This window comes from Zootoca vivipara, chromosome 2, assembly GCF_963506605.1.
Source record: "Zootoca vivipara chromosome 2, rZooViv1.1, whole genome shotgun sequence".
Taxonomy (NCBI): Eukaryota; Metazoa; Chordata; class Lepidosauria; order Squamata; family Lacertidae; genus Zootoca; species Zootoca vivipara.
Genome location: NC_083277.1, coordinates 120,880,671 through 120,905,557, shown reverse-complemented (window position 1 = coordinate 120,905,557; position 24,887 = coordinate 120,880,671). Strand labels below are relative to the sequence as shown.

At 48.0% G+C, this 24,887-nt stretch overlaps 1 protein-coding gene across 2 annotated transcripts; it reads left to right on the top strand.

The window, feature by feature from the left end:
- The first annotated feature begins 1,239 nt into the window (after positions 1–1,239).
- On the top strand, positions 1,240–24,301 carry DTX3 (deltex E3 ubiquitin ligase 3). Of its 2 annotated transcripts, XM_035102556.2 has the most exons (5): positions 1,240–1,513; positions 7,143–7,217; positions 12,452–13,185; positions 16,218–16,435; positions 17,254–24,301. In XM_035102556.2, exons 2-5 carry the CDS (start codon positions 7,205–7,207, stop codon positions 17,327–17,329), a joined length of 1,041 nt encoding a protein of 346 aa, XP_034958447.1. In that variant the 5' UTR covers positions 1,240–1,513; positions 7,143–7,204; the 3' UTR covers positions 17,330–24,301. The 2 variants fall into 2 exon arrangements, with proteins under 2 accessions (XP_034958447.1, XP_034958452.1); XM_035102561.2 differs by lacking the exons at positions 1,240–1,513; positions 7,143–7,217 and adding an exon at positions 7,327–7,689.
- Positions 24,302–24,887: the final 586 nt, after the last annotated feature.

The following is a 24,887-nucleotide window of genomic DNA, read 5'->3' as shown; positions in this document are numbered from 1 at the left end:
TGGCAAATAGAAGGGGAAGAAATGGAGGCAGTGAGAGATTTTACTTTCCTGGGCTCCTTGATCATTGCAGATGGTGACAGCAGTCACGAAATGCTTATTGGGAGAAAAGCAATGACAAACCTAGACAGCATCTTAAAAAGCAGAGACATCACCTTGCCTACAAAGGTCCATATAGTTAAAGCTATGGTTTTCCCAGTAGTGATGTATGGAAGTGAGAGCTGGACCATAAAGAAGGCTGATTGCCAAAGAATTGATGCTTTTGAATTATGGTGCTGGAGGAGACACTTGAGAGTCCCATGGACTGCAAGAAGATCAAACCTATCCATTCTGAAGGAAATCAGCCCTGAGTGCTCACTGGAAGGACAGATCGTGAAGCTGAGGCTCCAAAACTTTGGCCACCTCATGAGAAGAGAAGACTCCCTGGAAAAGACCCTGATGTTAGGAAAGATTGAGGGCACTAGGAGAAGGGGACGACAGAGGACGAGATGGCTGGACAGTGTACTTGAAGCTACAAACATGAGTTTGACCAAACTGCGGGAGGCAGTGCAAGACAGGAGTGCCTGACGTGCTATGGTCCATGGGGTCATGTAGAGTCAGACACGACTAAATGACTAAACAACAAGGTGCTACTGGAAGGATTTTTTTTTTTTACTATAGAAGGATAGCACCAACCTAGGCTTAGGAAGGGATTGTGAAGATTATGGAGAAGACGACTGGGAGAGAAGCTGCACAGGACACCTCAAGGTTTACTTCTGAGCAAGCTTACACAGGAGTGGCGTCATCACACAGGCACAAGATTGCCTTGAGCTCCATGGCACTTGCAATACAGAGCAGTGTGCCATTCATCTCTACGGGTTTATTTCTGCCGAGTTCCCTGGGATTTATTCTCCAGTGAACCTGTAACGATTATTATTGTTATTGTTAAAGCTCCCCCATCACACTTCAGGATAAAAGCAGAGCCAGGCGGGAGAGGGGCTGCCAATTTACTGGGCGCGGGTCCCAGTAACGGGTGTGTGTGTGTTTCTGAGGAAGCGGGCGCAGCGATAGGATGGGGATGCGTCGCCACTTCTGAGCTATGGGCTCGGCGGTCTCTGCTAAGAGGAGGATGTCGTGAGAAACCCGAAGCTACTGCTGCTGCTTCTACTCCCCCCTCCTTCCCGCCGCCCACCATCTCCCGCGCGCGCAGGCAGCCGGGCCTCGCGCTCTCTCCGCAGCCACGTCGAGTTGTTGCTATGGCTATGACCACCATTCCGGCACCAAGCGGGCGCCACGTGATGCGCCCGGCGATGGCTGCTTGGCGGGGAGCGGGGCGGTGATCGGCGGCGGCGGCGGCAGCAGCAGCAGCATCAACCCCGCGGTACCTGTGCGCGCTTCCCCGCGCCGCCACCTCGGGCGCGCCAAAGGCCGCCTCGTCCTCCGCTCGATCGATCTCGCCCGCGGCCTTCGCCAACGCAGCCCGGGCCAAGCTTCCGATGGACGGAGTTTCCTCGCCAGCCTCGGATGCACCGCTATGGTGGGTGCCGCCGCCTCGGGGGGGGGGGGGAGAGGAGCGGGGCGGGGGCGCGCGGAACCCGCTTGCAAGAGCGCGGCGCTTTTTGCGCGGGGAGCGGGGCGGATGGAGATCATTGCGCGCTAGCCGGGCGACGGGTGCGGGGCTGGCGCTGTAGATGCTGCTGCTGCTGCTTTTTCTCGGTTAAATTAAAATAAGGACGATAATGTGGTGAATTCATCGGGCCTCATCTGCATATCCGGCAGCCGTTGATCCGAGCAGCTGCGGCGGCATCTTCATTGTGTGTTGTCAGCTGCCTTTGCAGCAGGGGGGTTGCCTTGAATGATTGTTTTGAGGGGAGGGGGTGTGTGTGTGTGTGCGCGCGCGCGCGCGGTTGCGTTGTGTATACACACACAGGCATCGGCGGGAGGCACGTTACCAAATGGGTTCCCTCATCTTTTTTGGGGGGGGGGGTGTTGTACACGGAGGGGCTTTTTTGTTTGCGGGTCTTTATGTAACGACGTGCCCATCGCGCTGCCTGCTCGTCTACCTGTCAAGCGTCTCCGAATCGCGGAGGCGGGCAGGGAAAGATCTTTTCATTTGCCTCCCTCCGCCGCCCCCACCAAGGCGAGGCGGTGCTGTCCGAGGCAGAATTGGGTCAAGTGAGGATGAAACTTAATTGCCCACCTTTTTTCTCGCCATGCAAAGGTGCGGATATGGACACATTTTGTCATTCACTGTTGCGCGTCGTATTTAAGGTCTTTCGCCCTGAGGATGGTGGGGGAGGGGTCTGAAAAATAGGGCGGGGTGAAGTGGGGTGGGGACGTGGGGTGGGCTCTTTGGAGCTGGGGCGGTGATGGTGATGAAGCTATATTGATGCGAACTCCGGGCTGGGGACGTGTTGAAGAGGAATGGAGAAATAAAGCCTTATTTTCCCAGGCATTGTCTTTCACCCCCGCCCCCCTCCCCTTTGTTCCGTTTTTATCCCGGTTTCTTCAAGGAAGTGAAGGCTGCTGGGCCTCCTCTTTGATAAACAATCCCTGGTGAATGGAGGAGGCAGTCTGGTGAGATTGGCAGCTGCACCCAGATTGGGGGTGGGGGGAGGGAAATGGATTGATATAAAAATCTCTCTCACCCACACATACCCAGGGGCAGGGAGCCATCCTGAAAGGTGATTTTCTCTCTCACTCCCCAACCCCACCCAATTGCAGTAGCTTTCTTTTCTTCTATTCCCCCCTCCACTCCATGTTTGTTTTCCTCCATCACTGGCAGTGGGCTGGGGCCTTTTATCCTTACTATTGTACAGGTGAGGCCTATTGAAATGTAAGGGCCCTGCTGTGCCCAAGGTCACATAGGTAGAAGTGTCCAGGTGCAATAGGGGGCAGGGCTCCTATTGTAAAAAAATTACCTTTTTAACAAGCATGATTTCTCATCATGACACAGAGGTGAGGAAAGCCATGCCTGCTAAAATTTCCCATTCTGAAGTAGCAGAAATATAAATTGAATCCCCCCTTATAATATTTTTTGTAAAGAATCCAGTAAAATGTGGGCTGAACAAGGTAACTGTTGTGGATTTGTAGCTGGTGGATTGACCGAACCCAAAGAGTATTCATTAATGGTCCCTTGTCACCCTAGGGAAAAGTGACAAGTGGGGTGCCACAGGGTTCTGTCCTGGGCCTGTTGTTGTTCACCGCCTTTATACATGACTTGGATGAAGGAATTGAGGGGATGCTCATCAAATCTACTCATGACACCAAACTGGGAGGGGCAGCTAACGCAGAAGACAGAATCAGAATTCAAAATGACCTCAACAGATTGGAGAACTGGGCACAAGCTAACAAAATGAATTTCAATAGGGACAAATGTCAGGTTCTGCACTTAGGCAGGAAGAACCAGATGCACAAATATAGAATTGGGAACACCGGACTTTCTAGTAGTACATGTGAAACAGTTCTAGGGGTCTTGGTGGACCACAAGTTTAACATGAGTCAACAGTGTGATGCAGCAGCAAAGAAAAGCTAATGCTATTTTAGGCGGCATCAACATAGTGTCCAGATCAAGGAAAGTAATAGTACCACTCTATTCTACCTTGGTCAGGCCACACCTGGAATACTGTTTCCAGTTCTGGAAAGTTAAAAAGGATGTTGACATGTGCTGTGGAGGGCAACCAAGATGATCAAGGATCTGGAAACCAAGCCTTATGAGGAAAGGTTGAAGGAGCTGGGTATGTTTAGCCTGGGGAAAAAGCAGACTGAGAGGAGATATGATAGCCACCCTCAAATATCTCAAGGGCTATCACATAGAAAATGGAGCGATCTTGTTTTCTCCTGCTCTGGATGGTAGGACTTGAACCAATGGCTTCAAGTTACAAGATAGGAGATTCCGACTAAACATCAGGAAGAACTTTCTGAAGGTAAGAGCTATTTGACAGTGGAACGATCTCCCTTGGCAGGGAGAGTCTGCTTTTAAGCAGAGGTTGGATGGCTGTATGTCCTGGATGCTTTAGCTGAGATTCCTGCATTGCAGGGGGTTGGACTAGATGACCCTTGGGTCCTTTCCAACTCTATGATTCTAAGATTAGGTCCTTTGCTACTGGACTGCCTTCACTGGCTGTCCCATATTTGCTGGTACAGAGGATTAAAGGCTACCTGTGGTGTTGCTGTTCACAAAGGGTAAATGCCTTGGCTTCCATACTGATGGTACCAGAAAATAGACATGGAAGATCACCCCACCCCAACTCTTCCCCTCTGATCTTTCAAGGCACATCCAAATCCTGTGTGGTGTTTTTTCCCTACTAAAGATCCAATAATGACTAAGTGCAGCTGTTAGGATTGAGTTAGTAGAGTTTCCTGTATGGTGCCTGGCCTGTGGTGATGGAAAACTGGTTGGTTGGTTGGGGTTGTAGTAGAATTCTCAATTGTTTAGTTGTAGAGTTGAACTCATTATTATGAGCTGGGTTTGTTCCTTCAAGATCCTTCCAAACCACAAATGACTGCATAGGCCTACTTGATGTTTGTGTGATGGGTTTTTGTTTTGTTTCCTCAACTCTAGTGTATTTGGAAAGGGTGGTGTAGTGCTCCCTAGTGACCAATGCAGCAGGAAGAGAGTTGGCTCACCTTCTCTTGCCCTCATTCCGTCTTGTTTTCCCCTCCCCAATTTGGTCCAGGCAAAAGCTCCATAAAGACTTCCAGGACAAGGAAGCTTTGCAGCGCCTGGAATCTTAGCATTTAGGAACCTAGGAAGCTGCCTTATACCAAGTCAGACCATTGGCTGCAACCACCAGTCCAGCTCAGTGTTGTTGACACTGACAGGCAGGATTTCAGGAGAGTCCCAAACACAAGGGGTGGAACCTGGAGCCTTTTTCAGGCAAGGCATGTGCTCTACCACTGAGCTATAGTCCTCGCCAATAAAACTTACTAATTACTTCAGATATTTATAGCCTGCTCTTCATGCCTACAAAGGGATCCAAGAGCGAGTTACAACATTACATCCATGAAAACACCCCCCTTACTTAGGTAGGCAGCCTTGCAAGTGAGATTTGTACCTGGTCTACCCCCAGAACTGGAAGGAAATCCAGGGGAGTTGAGCTTGCTACATAGGCAGTTGTTGCAGATTTGTTCAAGCTTTCACAAAATAGGTAGAATGGTGGCTTTTTCTCATGAACCAACTAATGTTCCTGCAAGATTGGCTTTGGAAATGGTAAAGCAAGGCTCTCTTCCAGGCAAAGGAACTTTTGATGAATTGGAGCACCCACACACAACACCACCAAAAGCATTTTCCAGCCATGTCTGAGGTCATCCAAGAGTTGCACTAGGAAGAGCTCCAGTCAGGATGTCAACAGAGCTCTTACTCTTCCAGGTCTGCGCTGGGTATTCTACATAGCTTCCAGCAACTCTGTACATTGATATGACCCTGCCATCATCCCTGGGGATCGGTTTTCAGCTCTGTGGTGGGAATGGGGATCTCCTAACAACTCTCAGTACCCTTAACAAACTCAAGGATACTTTGGGGGAAGCCATTAGGGACGTCTTACCCACAGAGGCTGGTGGTACTGGGTGCCAAGTTCTAGAGGGCGCCAGGGAAGAGGCAGAGGCTGGATGTGGCATCTCCCGGCATCAGCTCGCTGCCCTCGCCCGCCTCCGCCATGCCGCGCCAAAGCAGCTCTGTGCCTGGAGCCTCTGTCTGTCGTGGCCACCGTGGCACGAAGCGGCCAGCTGAGCTGGGAGGAGCCGCCTTTCAGCCACTGCCCTCCTCCTCCAGCCCCACTGGCAGCGCCATCCTCCCTAAAAAAACTCTTGGAAACGGGGGTGGGGTGGGCGCCGCCAGAGGGAGCTTTGCACCATGCCGCCAGATATGCTTAAGATGGCCCTGGAAGCCATGACTGTTTAAAGTGGGGCAATACTGATTTAAATGTATAGGGCAGATGAGGCAATAATAATAATGCAGTAGAATGGGGCAGTACTAATGTAATTGGGAGAGGGCTCTTAAGTGATTATTTTAATGGTCTCTGGTAGCAGAACAGGCAAAGATACCTTAGAATGAGCATTCAAAACCAGCTTCTGGGCTACAGATAGTTCTAATCTAACCACTAGCCCATCTTAAGCTTTGTTCTTTGGGTGTGTAAGAAAGAGCTGTGACCAGTACATGGTGGTAAGGGAGAGTTCTCCACACACACACACACACACACACACACACACACACACACAGTGGCACCCTTATTCCTTATTGTAACCCTATTTTTGCATTTGCAGTTTAAAATGTTATCATTAGCTCATTTAATATCACACAGAAGTCAGAATATATATGTTGCAGTGAAATAAGAATTAAACTATTGCATAAATTCTAAATTTGGACTTGTGCTCCAAGACAAATTCAGGAGCAAATAACTTCTGCATCCCAAAAGGCTCAGTGAAACAATCCTTCATTAGGCCGAATTTTACAAATCACTAAAGCTGCAATCTTGTACACACAAGCAACTAACTCTGATTGAACTTCATAAGCATTGTAAGGCTGCAGTCCTATAACCCTCTTAGTTGAGAGTGTTACCCCTTTAAACTCACTGGTAGACAAAAACAGGATTAGTTAATTAGGTAGCGTGTTGGTCTGCCGTAGTCGAAACGAAATAAAAAAATTCCTTCCAGCAGCAGCACCTTAGAGACCAACTAAGTTTGTACTTGGTGTGAGCTTTCGTGTGCATGCACACTTCTTCAGACAGGATTGCAATTCAAGTGCAGCAGCAGCTGCTAATCTGCCCTAATCCTTTCCAGTGCAATCCTGTGCATGGCTGAGTTCTGCGTGGCTTACTTCCAGGTATGTGTACCTAGGATTGCACCCAAAAGGAAAATGGGAATGCCCAGGTAATGTGAGGCAAAACGGCAATCTTAAAACTCACATAGTGAGACACATTGAACTCGGGATGATTTGCTTCTTAGCAGCAAACAGGGAAAACGAAAAAATTTTCGGGGGGATATTGAAGGTGAAGGTCTTGTCTCAGGATCGAGGAAGCGCTTGCACAGGCTGCTGCGCTTCTGGATGGAGCGTTGCGCTCGGGCGCAAAAAGAGAAGCTCGTCCGTGGCAGCTAAAAATACTGTATCGCGCAATTTCCCTCTCGGCGCAGCCGCGACCTAACCCGCCCCCATCTTTCCCTTGCAGTTTCTGATTCGCAGCTCAGCTGAACTCCCACATCCGGCTGGTCCTCGCGCTCAGCCTCTCCCATGGGCTCGCCAGGTACGGTACTGCGATCTCCGGCGCGGGGGATGGGAACCTCCCTCCCTCCCTCCCTCTCTTTCTCTTTCTCTCCTCCCTCCCTCCCTCCCTCCCTCCCCCCCTCTCTCTCTCCTCCTCCTCCCTCCCTCTCTCCTGTGCTCTTGGGGTTCTTTTGTCTCCCACGGACGTGAATTCCATATCCTCCCATTTCTATGGCTATGGAGATTAGCTCCAAAGGCCCCTTTACTCTGCCATTGTCGCCCGTAGGGGTTCATCCTTCTGCCTGAGGCCTCGACGCAAAAGCATCCCTCTTCTTTCTGGGTAACTCCGGAGAAGGAACCAAATAAATTGCCACTTAGCGTCAGGGCAAAGGCGCTAGTGTCCTCTCTTTGGGGTGCTATGAGCTAATCCTCCTCTGCATGCCAGATTAGGAAGTGTTCTTTTCCACACAGAGAGAAACCCACCGAATTAACAAAGGAAAGGAAAGGAGCAGGTAAGTTGCATGTGTGTCCAAGGGGTAAATTGGCAGGAGAGGCATTCCAGAATCCCTAGTTAGGACTAATGGAACTTTCAGGAAATAGTGAGCAAATTTTTGAGGCCACTAGAATACTTCACTGGGCTGAATGTTAAGCAAGGCAGGAGTAGGGGTTGAGGGGGGGATTCGCTTGGTTGCATTGGTCAAAATTTGATTTTTGGTTGCATAGTCTTGGGTTGTATGGTACATGGGTATGAAGATTGCCTGAACCTCAAAATTCAACACTATACCACTGCTGGGTGGTTCTGAGAACATTTGTGTGGGTGTGAGAGAGACAAGGCAACAGGCAGACTTGCTATTTTTTCTCTAAACCTTGGGAAGGTAACGGCACACATCTCCCATGTAGCCCATGCCCCCCCTCCGCTTTTAGAGGGCAATATGCTCTTCTTCATATCTCAGACCTTGCTGCAAGGGTTGGCAACCTGTAGCCCTCCAGATGCCATTGGACTCCCAAGTCCCACTAGCCCCATCGAGTATGGTCAATGGTCAGGGATGATGGGAAATGGAAACCAGCAACATCTGGAGGGCCCCATCACTGCCCTCCTGGTCATGCCAAAGAGGTGTATCTTGAGTCTAGTTGGAAGAAGGTGGCTGATTATTCTAACACAGCCTTTGCCAGTCTTGTGCCCTGCAGATGTTTTGGACTATAACTTCCACCAACTGCTGCCAGATGTGCTGGATGGGGGCTGGTGGAAGTTGTAGTCCAAAGCATCTGCAGGGCACAAGGCTTGCAAAGGCTGATTGAACAGGTTAATTTATTTTGAGTGTGTATTTGTCTGGGAACAAAAGTTGAGTTCTGCTGTTGGTTCCAGGGTTTCAGTCTGCCTATGAACTGTTTTTAATGCCCAGTTTTGAGGGTGTGGGGTGGTGATGGTGATTGAATTTTTTTTTGCTTGGGGGTATTAAAATGAAAACCAAAAACTCCAAAGTGCAGAAGAAAATGGGGTGGTTGAACAGAACATATAACTAAAAGTAATGTACCGTATTCATTCATTTTAAATATAAAGCCCAGATGCAGTGACCACCAGCTGGATAGGGGCCACTGTGTAGAAAGAAGTCTGCTGCAAATCATAGATGCTGGTCATAATGTTTCACACTTTGTCACAATTCTGTTATAGTTTCACCAGAGTTGTGTTAAATCCTTGCTTTCATGCCTGCCTTGCCAGCTGGTTACTCTCCATGTATTTTACATGGCATTCTTAACTATGTTATTCTGAGAATTTCAATGCTGCCCTTCAGTAAAGCAGAGGGGACTCCATAAACCTCAGGGTGGCATACAATAAAATCACAGGGTCCTTTATCCCATTCTTCCTGAAAACAGCTATCTGTAATTGAGCATTTATTCACTAAAAAAAAGATGGGGAAATGGATGAGGGTAATCTTAAGTGACCATAGCCTTAACAAGGCCAGGCTTGGACTCAGTCTGAAAGGGAAGGGAATTCTCAGTGGTACAGTTAAGTCATTTCAGACTTGTGGCCCTCAGTCTGGGTTTAATGATCTGAGGGAGGGGGGGTGATGGGAATTGTAGTCCCAAACATTAGGAGGGCCGAGTTTGGGGATGCCTGTAATACAGATGTATTACAGGCATCCCCAAACTGCGGCCCTCCAGATGTTTGGGACTTCAATCCCATCATCCCTAGCTAACAGGACCAGTGGTCAGGGATGATGGGAATTGTAGTCCCAAACATCTGGAAGGCCGGAGTTTGCCTATGCCTGGTGTATTACTTACATTTTAAAGTGAATTAAGTAAGCCAGCCCTGCTGCGTGGGGGGGGGGGCGGGGCGGGGGGGCGGCGCTTCCTACTTGTTCTTCTGAGTGGAGCCCTGGTCTTCTGCCCAATGGCCCTGCCTTGAGGGTACCACTTGCCACTGCCAAAGACACACCCAGTGAACTTGTGTCCAATTCTGGAGATTAGACTCCCAGGCACCAAAATTGCATTGTAACCCCATCAGGCCCAGAAAGGGCAAATGGCAGTGGAGGCAGATTTAGCAAGGGCATCTGGGAAGCCACTTCTCTGCTATTTGACTTGGACTGCATTAGGTAATTCAGGGGCAGGCTTCACCTTGCATGGCTTCTGTGCTTGGAATAGAAGTCCTGGGCCAATGGACTACATAAGATGAGCTTGCCTAGATCAGATTGATGTGGTCTAGCATTCGGCTCTCACAGTAGCCAACCAAATACCTATGGGAGGCCTGCAAGCAGGATAGTACACTTTCCACACACCATAACAGGACCAGCTGCAGGGGCAGTTTTATTTTGCTTCTTATATTCTGGGAAATGACAAATTCCCATAATGCAATGTCCTCTGGCCACTTATCTCTTTCCTCCAGCATGCATAGGAGGCATTTGATAGCTGCCTAATTTTAGTTAAGTTTTGTCTATTATTCAGGGTCATTCTCTTTGATACTTGCAGCTGTTATTTATTAATTTGTGGATCACCTTCCACATGCATGTCCCAAGGCACCACAGCACCAAAAGAACAGAGTGTAGGTTGCAAAACATCACAGAACGAACATTTAGGCAGAGGCCTTTTTGTCTAGCTTGTTGAAACAAAAATGGTTTCAAATTTTCCCAGAAAGTACAGCTAGTGGGCACCTGTCATGTCTTGACAGGAATACTTTCCCACAGAACAGAGGCAGCCACACTAATAGTAACTCTTCTGAGTTCCAGTGGAACAGGCTTCTGATATCTGAAGTGGGGAGCTTGGAGGAAAAACTCCCCTGTGGAACTCAGTGACTTGCTGGGTATGTAAGAGATAAGGCAGTTTCTCGAGTTGATGTGGATGAAACAATGAAGCTGCATCTATCTTATCACATACTAAGGGCAGTTATGTCTAAGATGCCTGGCTGTGAGAATTGTGCTGTAAGAAATCAGTGAAAGACATCAAAACAACAAATTAAAAACAACAAATTATGCTGACATTATAGAAAGGGAACAACTCCACAATGTCAAACATTTAAAAAGCAGCAGTTTATACACTTGAAAAGCAAACTTTTTGCAGGTGTTCTTTCAGTGGTAATTTACAAAAAAAATAAAAAATACAACAATAACTCCATTTTCAGATGTTTCAAAAACAGTTTATAAGAGAACAAGTCTTACTGAACTTTTTGAGGATGTCTTTTGAATAAATATGCTTCAGGTTGTAATATACTTTGGCTGGGTATGTTCCACCTCCTCTGTCCTGTTAGGCTTTCTCTCTGGATTCCTCTCCCAATATGATGTCTCTCAAAAGGCTTTGAAATCTTTTTTACTAATCTTTTATTCCTAATGGATTGCTGGTGGGTTCTAATTACCCAGTAATGCTCTGCTTAAGCTTGCCAAATGTCCCTTAAAGGAGCTTGGGAGTAGATAGTGCAGATTTATTTTAAAAGGCTTGTTGGCCATTTCAGAATGGATGTCCTTTATTTCAAAACCCTGCAGTCTTTATAGTTTAATAGTTGAATGCATGGGACAATGTTCACTTGCACAGTGGGATACCCTCCCCCCTCCCCCTCTCCTTCCTCTGCACCACCAAAATGTGCTTGGGAGGGTTGGGGGAACCCCTAGAACAGGTTTTGGCAGTGCACTTGGGAAGAAGAGAGGGGGCAGAGTCCTGTTGCACAAGTGGCTCTCGTTCCATACATGCATACCCCACTCAGCACTACATTGAATTCTACCCTTTGTCCAAAAGTCAGGAGGAAAGCCATGCCTCATTTTGCAGCTGATGTTTTAAACATTTGACCGCTTTCTACACTAATTGACTAGAAGGAAGTTGCAGTGTGGGAACGGCTGGTCACTTGCCACAAAGTGGAAGTGCTCTGTGCATGACTCAGTATCCAGGGAAGACCCACAGTTTTGCATGGGGAAGGCATCCTATTCAATCCCTGTCACCCACTCCTGGCATTTACACTTAAAATATAACCTGGGCTGGGAGCAGACAGACCTCTGCTTAAGACCCAGTAGAGCTGTTTGTCAGCCAGGCGGCAAAGAGTGTGACCTTGTGAAAGGCAGCTCCCTGTGTTTGTTATGTCTCTTACCTTGCATCTTCATGGACTCAGAGAAATCAGGGTGGGGTGGGGTGGGGTGATAGGAAGGACAGTGACATTGTGCAGCAGTAGGCTGGTCTTGAAACAAACAAAATCCAGGCAATCCACTAGAGCTGTAACCACTTAAGTCAGAGATGGGGAGCCTGCAGGCCTCAGACATTACTGGACTCCCAAATCCCACCATCCCTGACCACTGGCCATGCTGGTTAGGAATGATGTAAAGTGAAACCCAGCAAGAACGTGTGTAAGGCTAAGTCTTCTGTCAGGGCAGAACTGCACATGATGCACACATCCATCCCTTTCCTCTCCCCACCCACTTCATAATAGTAAAACGAGCTGTTAAAATCCTGGGTTCCCCCAACCTAGTTAGATTTCTGATTATTCAAACATTCTGGGAGTGCTCGACACAGGGTTGTATTAAGATGGGATTAGGCAGTACGGATGTGTTGAATCAGAACAAAGATGTAGGGATTTTGAATATCTGGGGGTCTGCTAATGGGTTTCTAGTATATGTCATGCTCAGCAAAACCCAAAAAACTTTTATCAGAGCAGACAAATAACAGCCTTCAAGTCCTGACCAGCTTTGTTCCGATGATGAGAAGGGCGGAATGTGAGTGTCCAGTTGTCTTTAATCCTGCCTGGAGCCACTTTCTGCAGCTTTGATGACTCTGTTCTTCCTTTCTCTCTCTCTTCAGTATCGTTTGTTTTATCCAGGATGGCCGCTTGCGGAGGCACCACCAAGAATAGGCTCACGGTAAATAAACACGTCTGGGACTTCTTGACTAAGGAAAGCCCAGCCAAGCTGGTTAAGCTGAAGGAGGAGAACAAGGTTGGCATCTTAATTGATGGCGAGACCTCTGAGATCTACGTGCTGCAGATCACCTTGCCTGCCCACGGGCCGAGCAACGGCCTCTACCTGGCCCGCAAAGCCCTCAAAGCCCTGCTCAAGGAGACGGAGAAAGAGCTGAAGAAGGCCCAGCGCCAGAGCGAGCTGATGGGCTGCATGGCCTTAATGGAGAAGAGCCGAGAGCACGGGGCTGTGGAGCTTCACCGCCGAGGGGCTGCATTGATATCCAGAGGGCAGCAGACCTCCGGGCCCAGAGTGGTCAGTGGCAGCGGAGGTGTGGCCAGCTGCTCGTGGGGAGGGGAGGAGGAACAGGACAGCCAGTGCCCCATCTGTTTGGGGGAGATCCAGAACATTAAGACTCTGGAGAAGTGCAAGCACTCCTTCTGCGAGGACTGCATCACTCGCGCCTTGCAAGTCAAGAAAGCCTGCCCTATGTGTGGGCGTTTCTATGGGCAACTGGTGGGCAACCAGCCGGAGAACGGGCGCATGCTGGTCTCCAAGGACTCAAGCCTGCTCCTCCCTGGCTATGAGAAATATGGCACCATCATCATCCAGTATGTCTTCCCACCTGGCATACAAGGAGTAAGTAGAGTTGGTCTCTATCTGTATTCATAAGAGATTTATAAAAGGGTCGCAAGATGGCTGTTGTTGTGAGGGCCAGGGAAGTGTTGTCAGGGGGCGCAGGGGTGTGTGTGTGAGGCAGCGGAGTGTGCCTGCATTCACTGCACTGAGATATATTGTGGCACATGGGGTGGAGAAGAGGGCATCCAGTGTCAGGGCAAGGGGCATGTTTTGTTCCCCCCACAGTGGTACCCCCACATACACTGTTTATATATATATATCCCCATAAGTGAGTCAACTATTTGTTTTTGTGGGTCGTGCTAAAAGGGGTTTCTGAGAAGCACCATTGGGATGGGAATCTAAACCTGTTCCTGGTTGCCCCCTTGTCACTCAGAGGAAGGCAGCTTCCCCCCCCCCCCAGCAATACTGTTTGCAGCCTTACTTTGCTCCATAGAACTTGATGACAATTGGCTCTGCTTTTGTCTGTGCTGCCCCCCATCCCACACACTTAATATTTCTTAGATGCAATCCTGTGCACAGTCACATGGGAATGAGACCTGCTAAATTCTGTGTAAACTTGCACAGGATTAGTCACCTATTATCATTGTCTGAGTGGGAGAGCAAGGCCAAACTCACTGGCTCTCTTGTCCGGTGTTGTGTTGTGTTGTGTTGGCTGCCAGCCCAGCCTCCCTTCTGTCCTCATGTTGTGTCTAAAGTGGGGAGCCTGCTGTATTCGCGTGGGCACAATTTAAGCCCCTGATTGCTCAGACTCCTAAATCCCACTAGGGCATACAGAGCAGGTTTCTGCTTCTGATTGTGACAGGGGTATCATCTGCACTCTACATTTAAAGCAGTGTCATGTCACTTTCAACAGTCATGGCTTCCTGCAAAGACTCCTGGGAGCTGTCATTTGTTAAGGGTGCTGAGACCAATATTCCCCTCAGGGAGCTAAAATCTCCAGAGTAGCCTCTTCAAGTGTCTGGAAATTGTAGCTCAGTGAGGGGGGTAGGGGTCGCCTAACAAACTACATTTCCCAGGATATTTTAGGGGAACCCATAACTGTTTAAAGGGACATGATTCTGCTTTAATTGTATAGTTCAAGTGGGGCCAGAGTGGGAACCGCCAGCAAGCACAGCCTTGTGTTCTTCTTCACACTGGGGGTAATTGTAGGTGTTACTAACATGCAAATAGGGCTATAGTGACAGGATTCCCTCTTCCTGGTGACTCTTAGTTCTTTGGGAGCTGGAGTGATAGGAAAATTCAGGGTGTAGAGACAACATGAAGATTTGAGAGGAGCCTTGAAGCTGGACATTGGAAGGGGACGGGGAGTTTGTTAAGTTTCTGTATTGCCAGGGGTAGGGAACCTGTGGCTCACCATCATGCCTGACTGTTGGCCATACTGCCTGGGCCTGGTGGGAATCAAATGACGTTTGAAGGGCCACAGTTTGGTCACTGTTATTGTCCTGGGAGGTGGGGCTCAGTTGTGAAGAAAAACCTTTCAGTGGGTTGCATGTAGATTGAAGGTGAATGGTGTCTTCTCCTTCCTGGAGGGGAGCTGGGGAGCTGAGAATGGGTTGGGAACATAGGGTACAGCAGTGTTTCTCAACCAGGGGCCATATGGCCCCCTGGGGGCCCCAGGATATTCCAAGGGGGCCCCAGGTGAAAATATTGTAAATGGGGGGCCATTGCACAAGACTAGGGGGCTACAGAGGGAAGTGAAGAAAAAAGAGAAGTGACTGAGAAAAGAAAACAGAAAATAAAAGAAAACCAGAGAAGTAGAGTGAAGAAAGAAGGCTTCCCAGTGGATGGATTGCTAAAGTAAGTGCATGTGGCGATCCAGCCAGCCAAAGTAACTTTCAGTCAAGAAAAACACCATTTGGGGATAAAGAGTACAATATCTAAAAAGTTTCCACAGCTTTGGGATAAAGCAAAATGGTTTTTCATGGCATTTCCTAGTTTGTATTAGGTAGAATCCGGTGTGTGGAATTTCATGAGTGTGCCTGAGGACATGTTTTATATTTTATTGGGCTTTCACGGTGTCTTCTCTTCAGGTTCCCAGTATGCAAATGGAAGCTCTGTTATTAGCAGCTGTTGTGTTTGCTACTGGAATAAAAATGCTTGTTGAAGTCAATGGAGGATAATATGATAAAGTCCCAGAGTTGGTCAAGTGATTTTGGACTATGGACTTAATGGTCATACGATCCACAGTGTGTTGAGCCTCTTTTAGATGGTAATGTGTGTTTATTCACTTGTTCCCAAATGTGACTGCTGCCTTTGTTGCTGGCTCTGCTAAGTGGATCCCTGCCCTGCTGGCACCAATATAAAGTCATTTTTAATGGTATATGTTCAAGGTATAGTTTCTCCCCCTGCATTATTTCTCTCGATCCCAATGAACTCTCTTGATGGTACGTGGAATGCAAATGTGTATTCATTGAACTTTGGAAAATATGCCAAATGGTGTTTTTCTATTGCCACCCAATTAATTGTTGTTCATTGCATTTATATTCCAAAGGAACTTATATCCTCACAACAGCCCTGTGAGGTAGGAGTGAGCCTGAGAGATGGTGACTGGGAAATAGTCTCCTCTCAGTGGGCTGCATGGCTAAGGGGAGGAAATTCAGCCTGCCACATCATGCTCACTCTCATTCTGTGTGACTGACTGTTCAGCTGCCCTGATCTTAATTACATGCCCACACCCCTGCATTCATGGAGTGCTGCATTGTAGCAGAGAATGAAATCCTGATTTGAAAGTGATAAATAGCCAATGTTTTGGTCTGCCATCTTCCCCCCCCAAAAAAAAATCTGGAAGAAGATTTAAAATGGTAGCTGAGGTGTGTCATTTCCCCTCCTGTTACTGCCTTCAGGAATCCCCAAACTCTTAGATTTCTGCAGAGGAGCAAGAGGCCTCAGTGGAAGCAGGGTGATCTAAACCAGGGCCAGCGGGCTCAGGATTAGAGCAGGCACTTGTCCCGGGCTTCTCAGCCCGTCCAGTTCACCAACCTCCTTAGGTTAACAATGGATTCTCCTTGCCCTTCCTGGGTCACCTTTTGCAGGTGGAGCATCCCAACCCTGGTGTCCGCTACCCAGGTACCACTCGTGTGGCCTACCTGCCCGACTGCCCCGAAGGCAACAAGGTGCTGGCGCTGTTCCGCAAGGCCTTTGACCAACGCCTCACTTTCACCATCGGCACCTCCATGACCACAGGCCGAGCCAACGTCATCACCTGGAACGACATCCATCACAAAACCAACTGCACCGGTGGACCACAGTTGTAAGGACCTGTCATGGAGTTGTGGGGTGGGGGAGAGGGAGGGGGATAAGCATGGTGGCATTGAAGGTTGGGTCACCAAGGGTAGGTGAGTAGAGGCTGCTTGGAAAAGGGTTAGGGTTCTCAGTAAGATACTCCAAGAACCAGAACCATGGGGTTTATGAGACACTACAGAGTCCCCAGGAAGCTGACAGCAATAAGCAAGATCTTTCTCTGGCTTCATTAACATTCATCTTCTGTCACATGACCACTCTGGGACCCTTTTACTCAAGTTCCAGATGCATAGTTGGTTTTCCTGAACCCCAGAGAAAGAAGGGTGGGAGGTTGCCCAGGGGGCTGAGCAGGGCCATCTTAAGCATGCCCGGCGCCCCCCCCATTTCCTAGCGTGGCGGGCAGGTGGGCGCGCAGGGGGCCTCCCACAGGCGCAGCTGCACTGCGCCACCCAGCCTGCCGTAGGGCCGGCCCTGGGCCAGGGGGCGCTGCCCGCCCCCTGTTGCGATGCCCCTGCGTGTGGTGGAGGCGGCCCCAGGCCCGCGCGCCTCCGGAGAGCGGCCTGAAGCCGCTGAACAGCGGAGGCACGCATGGGGCAGCCTCAGCCGCGCCTCTCAGCGGGCGCAGTGGCGCCCCGCGCCACCGGGGGCGGGCCTAGAGCCGGCCCTGGGGCTGAATTTTTGCCCCCGATATGCTAGTTCTCTCTGGGCAGGGAGTCCTCCCCACAGCTCCCCATGCAAAGTCAGAAGTGGAAAATCTGGGAAATCACTGGCCTAAGTGGGAAAACTCAGCTAATAAGTTTATGACATTTGATCTCCATTTCCTACCAGGTTTGGCTATCCTGATCCTACATACCTTGCTCGGGTGCAAGAGGAACTGCGGGCCAAGGGCATCACCAATGACTGATCTTGCTCCCTGCCACTGTGTCTCCAGGAATGGTGTGTTGTTTCTGCCTGGTCCAGCAATTGTGGCGAAAGCGTCCTCATCTCTCGGAGCAAACCGTCTCACAGTGTGATCTTGACCCAGGATGCAAAGTGCTGGGCATTCTGAGATGACATTTTGAATGGGATTTCTTGCTTGAAGGAGTTGGGAACAGAGGCGTGGGGAAGGCTGTGTTAGAGACATGCATTTGGATTGGCTGGGTTAGAAAGTTCAAGTCAATCTGCACATTACACAGAATGAGTGAGTTGGTAGGAGTCCTGGACTGTACCACTTCAAAATGCTTGCAGGGAGGGGTCTTGTTTTTATTTGATGACAATATGTTGTGTGGGTTTAAATAACATTAATAATAATAAACTCCATATCCAGGCATGTAATAAACAAGCATGTCAGGAAGAGAGTTACAGTAAACCTTTCCCCCTGATGTGCTAGACTGCTGCATTTATTTGTTTAGAAGAATTTATAAACTGCTTAATCAAAACTCTCCTAAGTGGTGTACACAAACAGTGTAAAATAATTATCCGTGATATACAGATAAAATTAGCATAAATTTAAAAACAAATACAACTAAATTATATGTTTGGATAGGCTTGCTGCTTTTAAAAGATGTCTAAAACAGTGTAATGACGGTGCTTGCCTAACGTTAATACAAGCAGGTTTGTTGGTTGTCTTACATGGGAGAGCATTCGCAAATAAGATCACCACTGACACCAGCAACCTGTAGTAACACAGTCCAGAATTCTACCACTGCATCTTGCATCATAGTAATTTCATTACTTGGACCAAAATAGATGTGACAAAGGGCCCATGATGTTTTAGGTTTGCTCCTGTGTTTGGACCATTCACATTTTGAGAGGGGAGTTGTTTGTTTGTTTGTTTGTTTACATCAAAGAGAGCCTGCTGGTGAGAAGAGCCAAGCCTTTCCTGCCTCATGCTTCAGGCATTTTTTTACTTCAGCCAGGGTTGATTCTGGTAATAACAGCCAGGCTGGAAAAAGAACTTCAGGGAGCTTAGCCACAGTAGGGTTCTGCCATAGGCATAGGTGCAGGGGGGGCAGCTTTCCCCCATCAAGTAAATAAATAAAAATACTTGACTAGCTGACCAATCGCACCACAGATAGCTCAGTTCTGCCCCCCCCCCCAACATAAATCCTGGCCACACACATGGGTTATGCCCTGCACTCCACCTATGTGTCCCTGTTGATGTTAAAAATTGACCTCTGCAGCCCTGTTTCTATTATGTTGGCCTTTAGTAGGTTTGGGAGGAAAACTGCTGGTGTGAAGAAGGCACACCCATAAAAATTAGAGTGAACTGAGAGCAGTATAGCGAGAGAAAGCAAGCGAAGGAGCACAGTGTGTCTATCTTTTTGAGAAAAATCAATGGCTTACCCAGAGTGTCCATGGCAGATGTTGGATTTTAAATCCAGGTCTCCCACCTGTGAGGACATTGTTATATCCACTAGATCACACTGGATCTCATGTTCCTACTATGGGCAAGGGGTAGGGTTCTGTTCTTCCCATGAGGATGCCAAAATAAGGCCAAAATCCTCTCTGCACCTTCATTCCACTCCCTCTGTGCCCTCTGTGCTCGCAGAATGTTTAACACTTTTGGGACTGCCTATTACAGGCATCCCCAAAACATATGGAGGGCCTATTAGAATAAATTTAAACAAAATGCACTTGTAGAATTTGTATCATTTGGGCGCAGAATGTATAGTCCCTGGGGTTTGGCTTGGAGTGAGTGGGAAGCAGAATTAGCATGGATTTGTTTTGGGTAACTGATCAAAGGTGGAGAAAGAGGCCTATGTGCTGGGACTTTTCGTACACAGCCTCTTGTTCCTTTCAAGCCCCTTGCTGGTCAGTGAGTGGCTCTGCCATCTTGGCACCCCACCCACCCATCATTCCCTGTGCTGCTAATCTCCAGGATCGGCATCAACCCCAACTTGGTGGAACTTTCTGGAAACATTGGGACTGTCCTTTCGTGTAGAAAGCAGCGGCTCCTCAACTCTGGGCACAGGCAACATGCCCACCTGCCCTGTGGAGAGGATGGGTGGCAACGTTCGTGGACCATGCCTTGTGTGTATATATATACATATATACCTTCTGTGCTGGCATATCAGCTGTTGTGTATTTATTCAAACCAAGTCCTGTTTGGGACAAATCGTGTCGTTTGGGACTTGGCCAGTTTGGGACTGTTTACCCTTGTTGGCTGGCCTGTACGCTCTGGACTTTGGCGCCTACCTGTTGTTGAGTGTTTGTGGGGGACATCTCTTGGCTAAAGGTGTGCCTGTCGCCTCTGGCAGAGACAAATTCCAAGACAAATCTGTCTCCTCTGGGCAAGAGCTCCCCTCAGATGCACAGTTTGGGCAGTGGAGCTTTCTTTGCTGTTTTAAAGAGTTACCTGAAAATATGACACTTGTTCTCTTGATCTTTTCTGAAAATATGTGCTGCGGTTATGCTTGTGTTTATTATTATTTTGATAAGGGGATGGCATTTTTCCCCTTCAGCCTCACTAATAAGTTTGCAAGGCCCAGAGTGCTTCTTACCCTGCCTACCTACACTTCCTTATTACTTAATTACTGCCCTTCACCTGGTGACTTACATTTTCAAACAATGTAATGTACAGTCTGATAGACATAATAGAAGCAGGAAGGGGAGAGGGGGAACAGGGCCGGCTCTAGGTAGACCCCCGGTGGCGCGGTGTGACATGGCGCCGGGCCGGTAGGCAGGGCGCCGCACGGAAACCATGCTGCGCCCTGCGAGGGCGGGGGCGCCGGAGCGATCTCTACCCCTCAGTGCCAGGGCGCGCGACCTACTTGAGACTGCCCTGCGGGGGGAAAGGCAGATTCAGGTATCAATGAGGGGAGGGACACAAACTGCAGTCCTAACTAAGCTGATGGAGAGTGGGTCTCTTACATCTGATATACCAGCAGCTTTTAAGCAAGAACTGGTTCTTTGTTTTCAAAATGCTCCTTGCTTGTTCAGCTGGAGAGGATTCTTACTCTTGGTGACCAAGTGAGTGGCTGTATAGATTTTTAGATTGATGACCTGCTGGCACGTAATAAATAAGTTTTCCAATTTAATAATCCAATACAAACCACATTAAAACATTCCAAATTTCAATAAAAAAGCCAAATATAAATGCCAAATTTTATATCTTTAAAAAACATTTCAAAACCAGGTATTTCTCACCTCAAATTTTCTTTTCCCTTCAGTATCCCAGCACCTTACATGTTATCAGCTCTTGGGGGTGGGTGGGTATCTTAGCATAGCATTCCTATGAATGCTTAAAGCAGAGCCAGGGCACCTCCAGAAGTTGCTGGGCTCTTGACACCAATCATCTCTAATCTCACTCGACATGCTGGTTGGGCTGATGGCAGCTGGAGTCCATCACCATCTGGAGGGCCATAGGTTGCCCACCCCTGACTTAAAGCCTCATTGAAAAGGAGACTGATTGGCAGGGGGTTGGACTGGATGGCCCTTGTGGTCTCTTCCAACTCTATGATTCTATGAAACATGACACCAGATCGAACTACATGTCTCATGCAAAGGAGGGAGCAGCAAGCAAAAAATGGAAGCAACTTGTAATAAATAGCTTATTGCCAGATGAAAACCTTAAAAAATCCTTCATAAACAGCAAAGCAAGACTTAAAAGACCTAGCTGTTTGGATATGAGGCACAATGTTGTTTCTTTCATTGCACATGGAATATATTTTGCACAGTTTGGATCCCTGCAAGTATCTGCTTCTTGCCTTAAAAAAACAGTAACTAAAAACTCCAGTTTCTAGCTCCTGGGATAAGTTTCAGCATATTGTCTGCACTCCCCACACCTTACTGGTTTGTTGCTGAATGTGCACTCAGATGGCCTGTGAAATTCCTGTGGCCTGCAGAGCTTTGTTGTGTTAAATTTCTGTTACTTAACCACTGTTTCTAAACCACTGAGCCTCTTGGGCTTGCTGATCAGAAGGTCGGTGGTTGGAATCTGCGCCATGGGGTGAGCTCCCTTTGCTCAGTCCCAGCTTCTGCCAACCTAGCACTTCAAAAGCACACTAGTGCAAGTAGATAGATAGGTAGCACTGTGGCGGGAAGGTAAATGGTGTTTCTGTGCGCTCTGGCTTCTGTCACAGTGTTCCATTGCGGCAGAAGCGGTTTAGTCCTGCTGGCCACTTGACCTGGAAAGCTGTCTGTGGACAAACGTCGGCTCCCTCAGCCTGAAAAGCAAGATGAACACTGCACCCCATAGTCGCCTTTGACTGGACTTAACCGTCCAGGGGTCCTTTACCTTTAACCTTACATGTTCCTCAGGTGCCAGGGTGACCTGTCCAATTCCACACAGCTCAGGGTACCTGTGCCATGATCTTCCTACAGTGCAGCCCTATACCTGTTTACTCAGTGGAGCTTACTCCCAGGTAAGTGCACAGGATTGCAGCCTTGGCCTATCTCGCTGTTTCAGGAATGGGAATGCTATCTTTGCCAAATGGGCCTCTCGTTTGGCAGGGGTGGGGGGTACACAAACTGGAGGCCCATTTCACAAAGTGCCTGAACACTCTTCAAATGGAGGTATTCAGGGCTGTTGAGATCTGGGGTCAATAAAACTATGCAGAAACCTTAAACAGGAGGTGGAAGTTAATTTAGGAATAAGGAGCTGGTCTAATCCAAACCACAGAATTCAGCAGCTTGCTAGTAGTAAACTTGCAAGGGACTTTTGGTATCTCCCTCCTTCATGAGAAAGAGATTTCAGTGATTCTCGAGGAGATCTTTATTAATGACATCTGGTCACTTTCTCAGCCTGATACTTCCTGCGTCTTTTGCTCTGCTCTTCCTATTTCCTCCCTCAGCAGCTGAGTCCTGCTCAGGACAAAGTTTTAAAACACAAGTGTATAGCATAGCTGCCAAGTTTTCACTTTTCTCGTGAGGAAGCCTATTCAGCATAAGGGGAAATCCCTGTAAAAAAGGGATAACTTGGCAGCTATGGTGTATAGTTAACAGGATAAAACAGGACCTCGAGCTCTGTCTAGTTCAAACCCTTCAACAAAGGAAGTCACTGCTGCAGCGACCATGTTTAATCTCAAACAGCAGCCTTGGAGCTTCAACTGAAAGGGATTTATTATTTCTTTTAAACTAGTGGCTCCGCTCAACAGCCGCTGCCATTCCCCTCACATCAACCCCTGGAGCGTCTCCTTCCCACCCTCATGCAACTAGTGAGCTTGATGTGCTTGAAATGAGAGAGATGTTCACGCATATGTGGGGAAATTAAGAATTCAAAATTTGCCTCGGGAGGTTTCAGACTGAACTGTTTCCAGTAATGGCCAGCTAGATTTCCCAGGGAACCTCCTAAGCAGAGCAAGATGGAGTTGGTCCCAGCATTTCTCCACGTTATCTGGTAGCTGAATATCTAGTTATTTCTGATCATGGAGGCACCATTTTGGCAATTGTGTTTTATAACCCAGCTAAACCAAATGTCCCTGAATGTGTGGTCATCACCACATCTTGAGGCAATAAATCCACTAAGTGAATTGTATCTTGTGTGACAAAATATTTCCTTTCCTTTCTCATTTCTTGGAATTGTTGCATTGTTTACCCTGCCTGAGCCTCTGCTGAAAGTACCCTGAGAAGAGCTGTTGCCAATGATCCATTTCCACATGCTCTCTGCCACTTCAGTATTAAATTAAACTTAGTTTGCAATTCTGTGCCTACTTGAGCATTAGCCACATTGAACTCATGTGACTACATTCGAGTGGGACTCATGTTCTTACTGGGAGAATGCAGTGATATTCAGACGCACCCAGGGATTCCTGACTCTGAGTTCTGGACATTATAGCCTCATTCACACCATACATTTAAAACACTATGATGCCAAACGGGTCATGGGTTCCCCAAAGGATTATGGGAGCTGTAGTTTGTTAAGGGTGTTGAGAATTGCCAGGAGACTGCTTATTCTACAGTTCCCAGAGTTCCCTGTGTCAGGGGATTGATTGGGAATTCACCTTGGGAATTGTAGCTCTGTGAGGAGAATTGGCATTAGCAAATTACAGCTCCCAGAATTCTTTGGTGGAAGCCATGCCTGTTTAAAGTGGTATCATAGTGACATGCTGTGAATGTGGCCTATGTTGATATTTCTGGGATTTGATGTAAAGGCTTTGGTCTTCCCCAAAATAAATAGGGCAAATGTGACCGTTTTAGAAAATCTGACATGTGCTGGATTCCCTTGCCATTAATAATAATTGATGAATTGCTTCTCAAAACATTTCACATGACAATAAATACTTATATAAAGCAATAACACTTTTAAAAGAATATGGGATAAAGCAGGACCTGGCAAGATTTTGTTTTATTATACCAACCTTCTCCAACTGGGTGTGCTCCAGATGTTGTTGGACTACAACTCGAACCAGCCCTAGTGTGCATGCACACAAAAGCTCATACCAATAACAAACTTAGTTGGTCTCTAAGGTGCTACTGGAAGGAATTTTTTTATTTTGTTTAGCCCTAGCCATCACAGACTGCTTAATTTCCAGTCCTGCAATTTTTTAAACCACAAATGTCCCAGTTCATTTTTTGTGCTGTTTTTGTTGCACAGTCTTGAAGGAGTGTCCCTCCAGACAGCAATATTGCAGTAAGATTGGGGATGCATTGCATAACAAATAAAACTGAATGGTGTGTGGACAGTCCAGTATAAATTTAGCACTAATGCGTTATTATTTTGTCAGTTACATACACTGCCACAAAGAACAACTAACCCTCCCCCAACCCCTGGCAATCTGGAGTGGCCCCTCATTTAGCCTACCCAGCTAACATTTCCAGCTTTGCATTTGCTCCTCTGAGGCCAACCAGAAGCAAAATAAATTAAGCATTCCCCATTGATGTGCTGTGTTCTATCAGCAGGTGGCACTATGAAGTCAAGCAATCCCCAGTCAAGGTGCATGACTTGCAGGGAGACTGGGGCCCAGTGGCAAAACAAGGGGACTGGCTGCCACCCAGCTACCCTCTGGCTAAAAGTGTGGATGCAGACAGTGGCATAGCATGGGGGGGGGGCACAGGGGTGTTTGCCCCAGGTGCAAAATTGTTAAGATGGTGTAAAATTTCAACACCCAGTATTGCCTCTACAGCTGCGTGCTACTGGATCCGGCGGAAGCAAGATGGTGACCGGCACGCTTTGGAGGAGCTCCTAGGAGTGTCCTGCGAGCCGGCACCTTCCCCCCACCTTTCGAACGGCTTTTAGCCGCGGGTTTTCCGCCCGCCGCTTCCCCCGAACAAGGGGAGTTTGGGGGGCCCGGCTGAAAGTCAGGGCGATGCCTCCCCTCCGCGCCCCCTGTAGTGTAGTGGGTCTTCAGTGATTTCAGCTCAGTGCAAATAAGAAACAGGAGGCGAGGATCTGGTACAACATCTCTTTACTTCAAAGATCAGGTAAGAGCCAGAACGCAGGGAATGGGGAAAACTGGGGCTTATATAGTAACAGAGAACTACCAGGGGAAAGATACATTTTGGTGGGAACTAATGGCAAGGATTCCCTCCAGCAGAAACCA

What these genes read in the sequence shown, in the direction of transcription:
- DTX3 (XM_035102556.2), top strand. An exon ending in TCCCACCTGGCATACAAGGA is followed by an intron (nt 13,186 to 16,217) that starts GTAAGTAGAGTT and finishes CACCTTTTGCAG; the next exon opens with GTGGAGCATCCCAACCCTGG. An exon ending in TGCACCGGTGGACCACAGTT is followed by an intron (nt 16,436 to 17,253) that starts GTAAGGACCTGT and finishes ATTTCCTACCAG; the next exon opens with GTTTGGCTATCCTGATCCTA.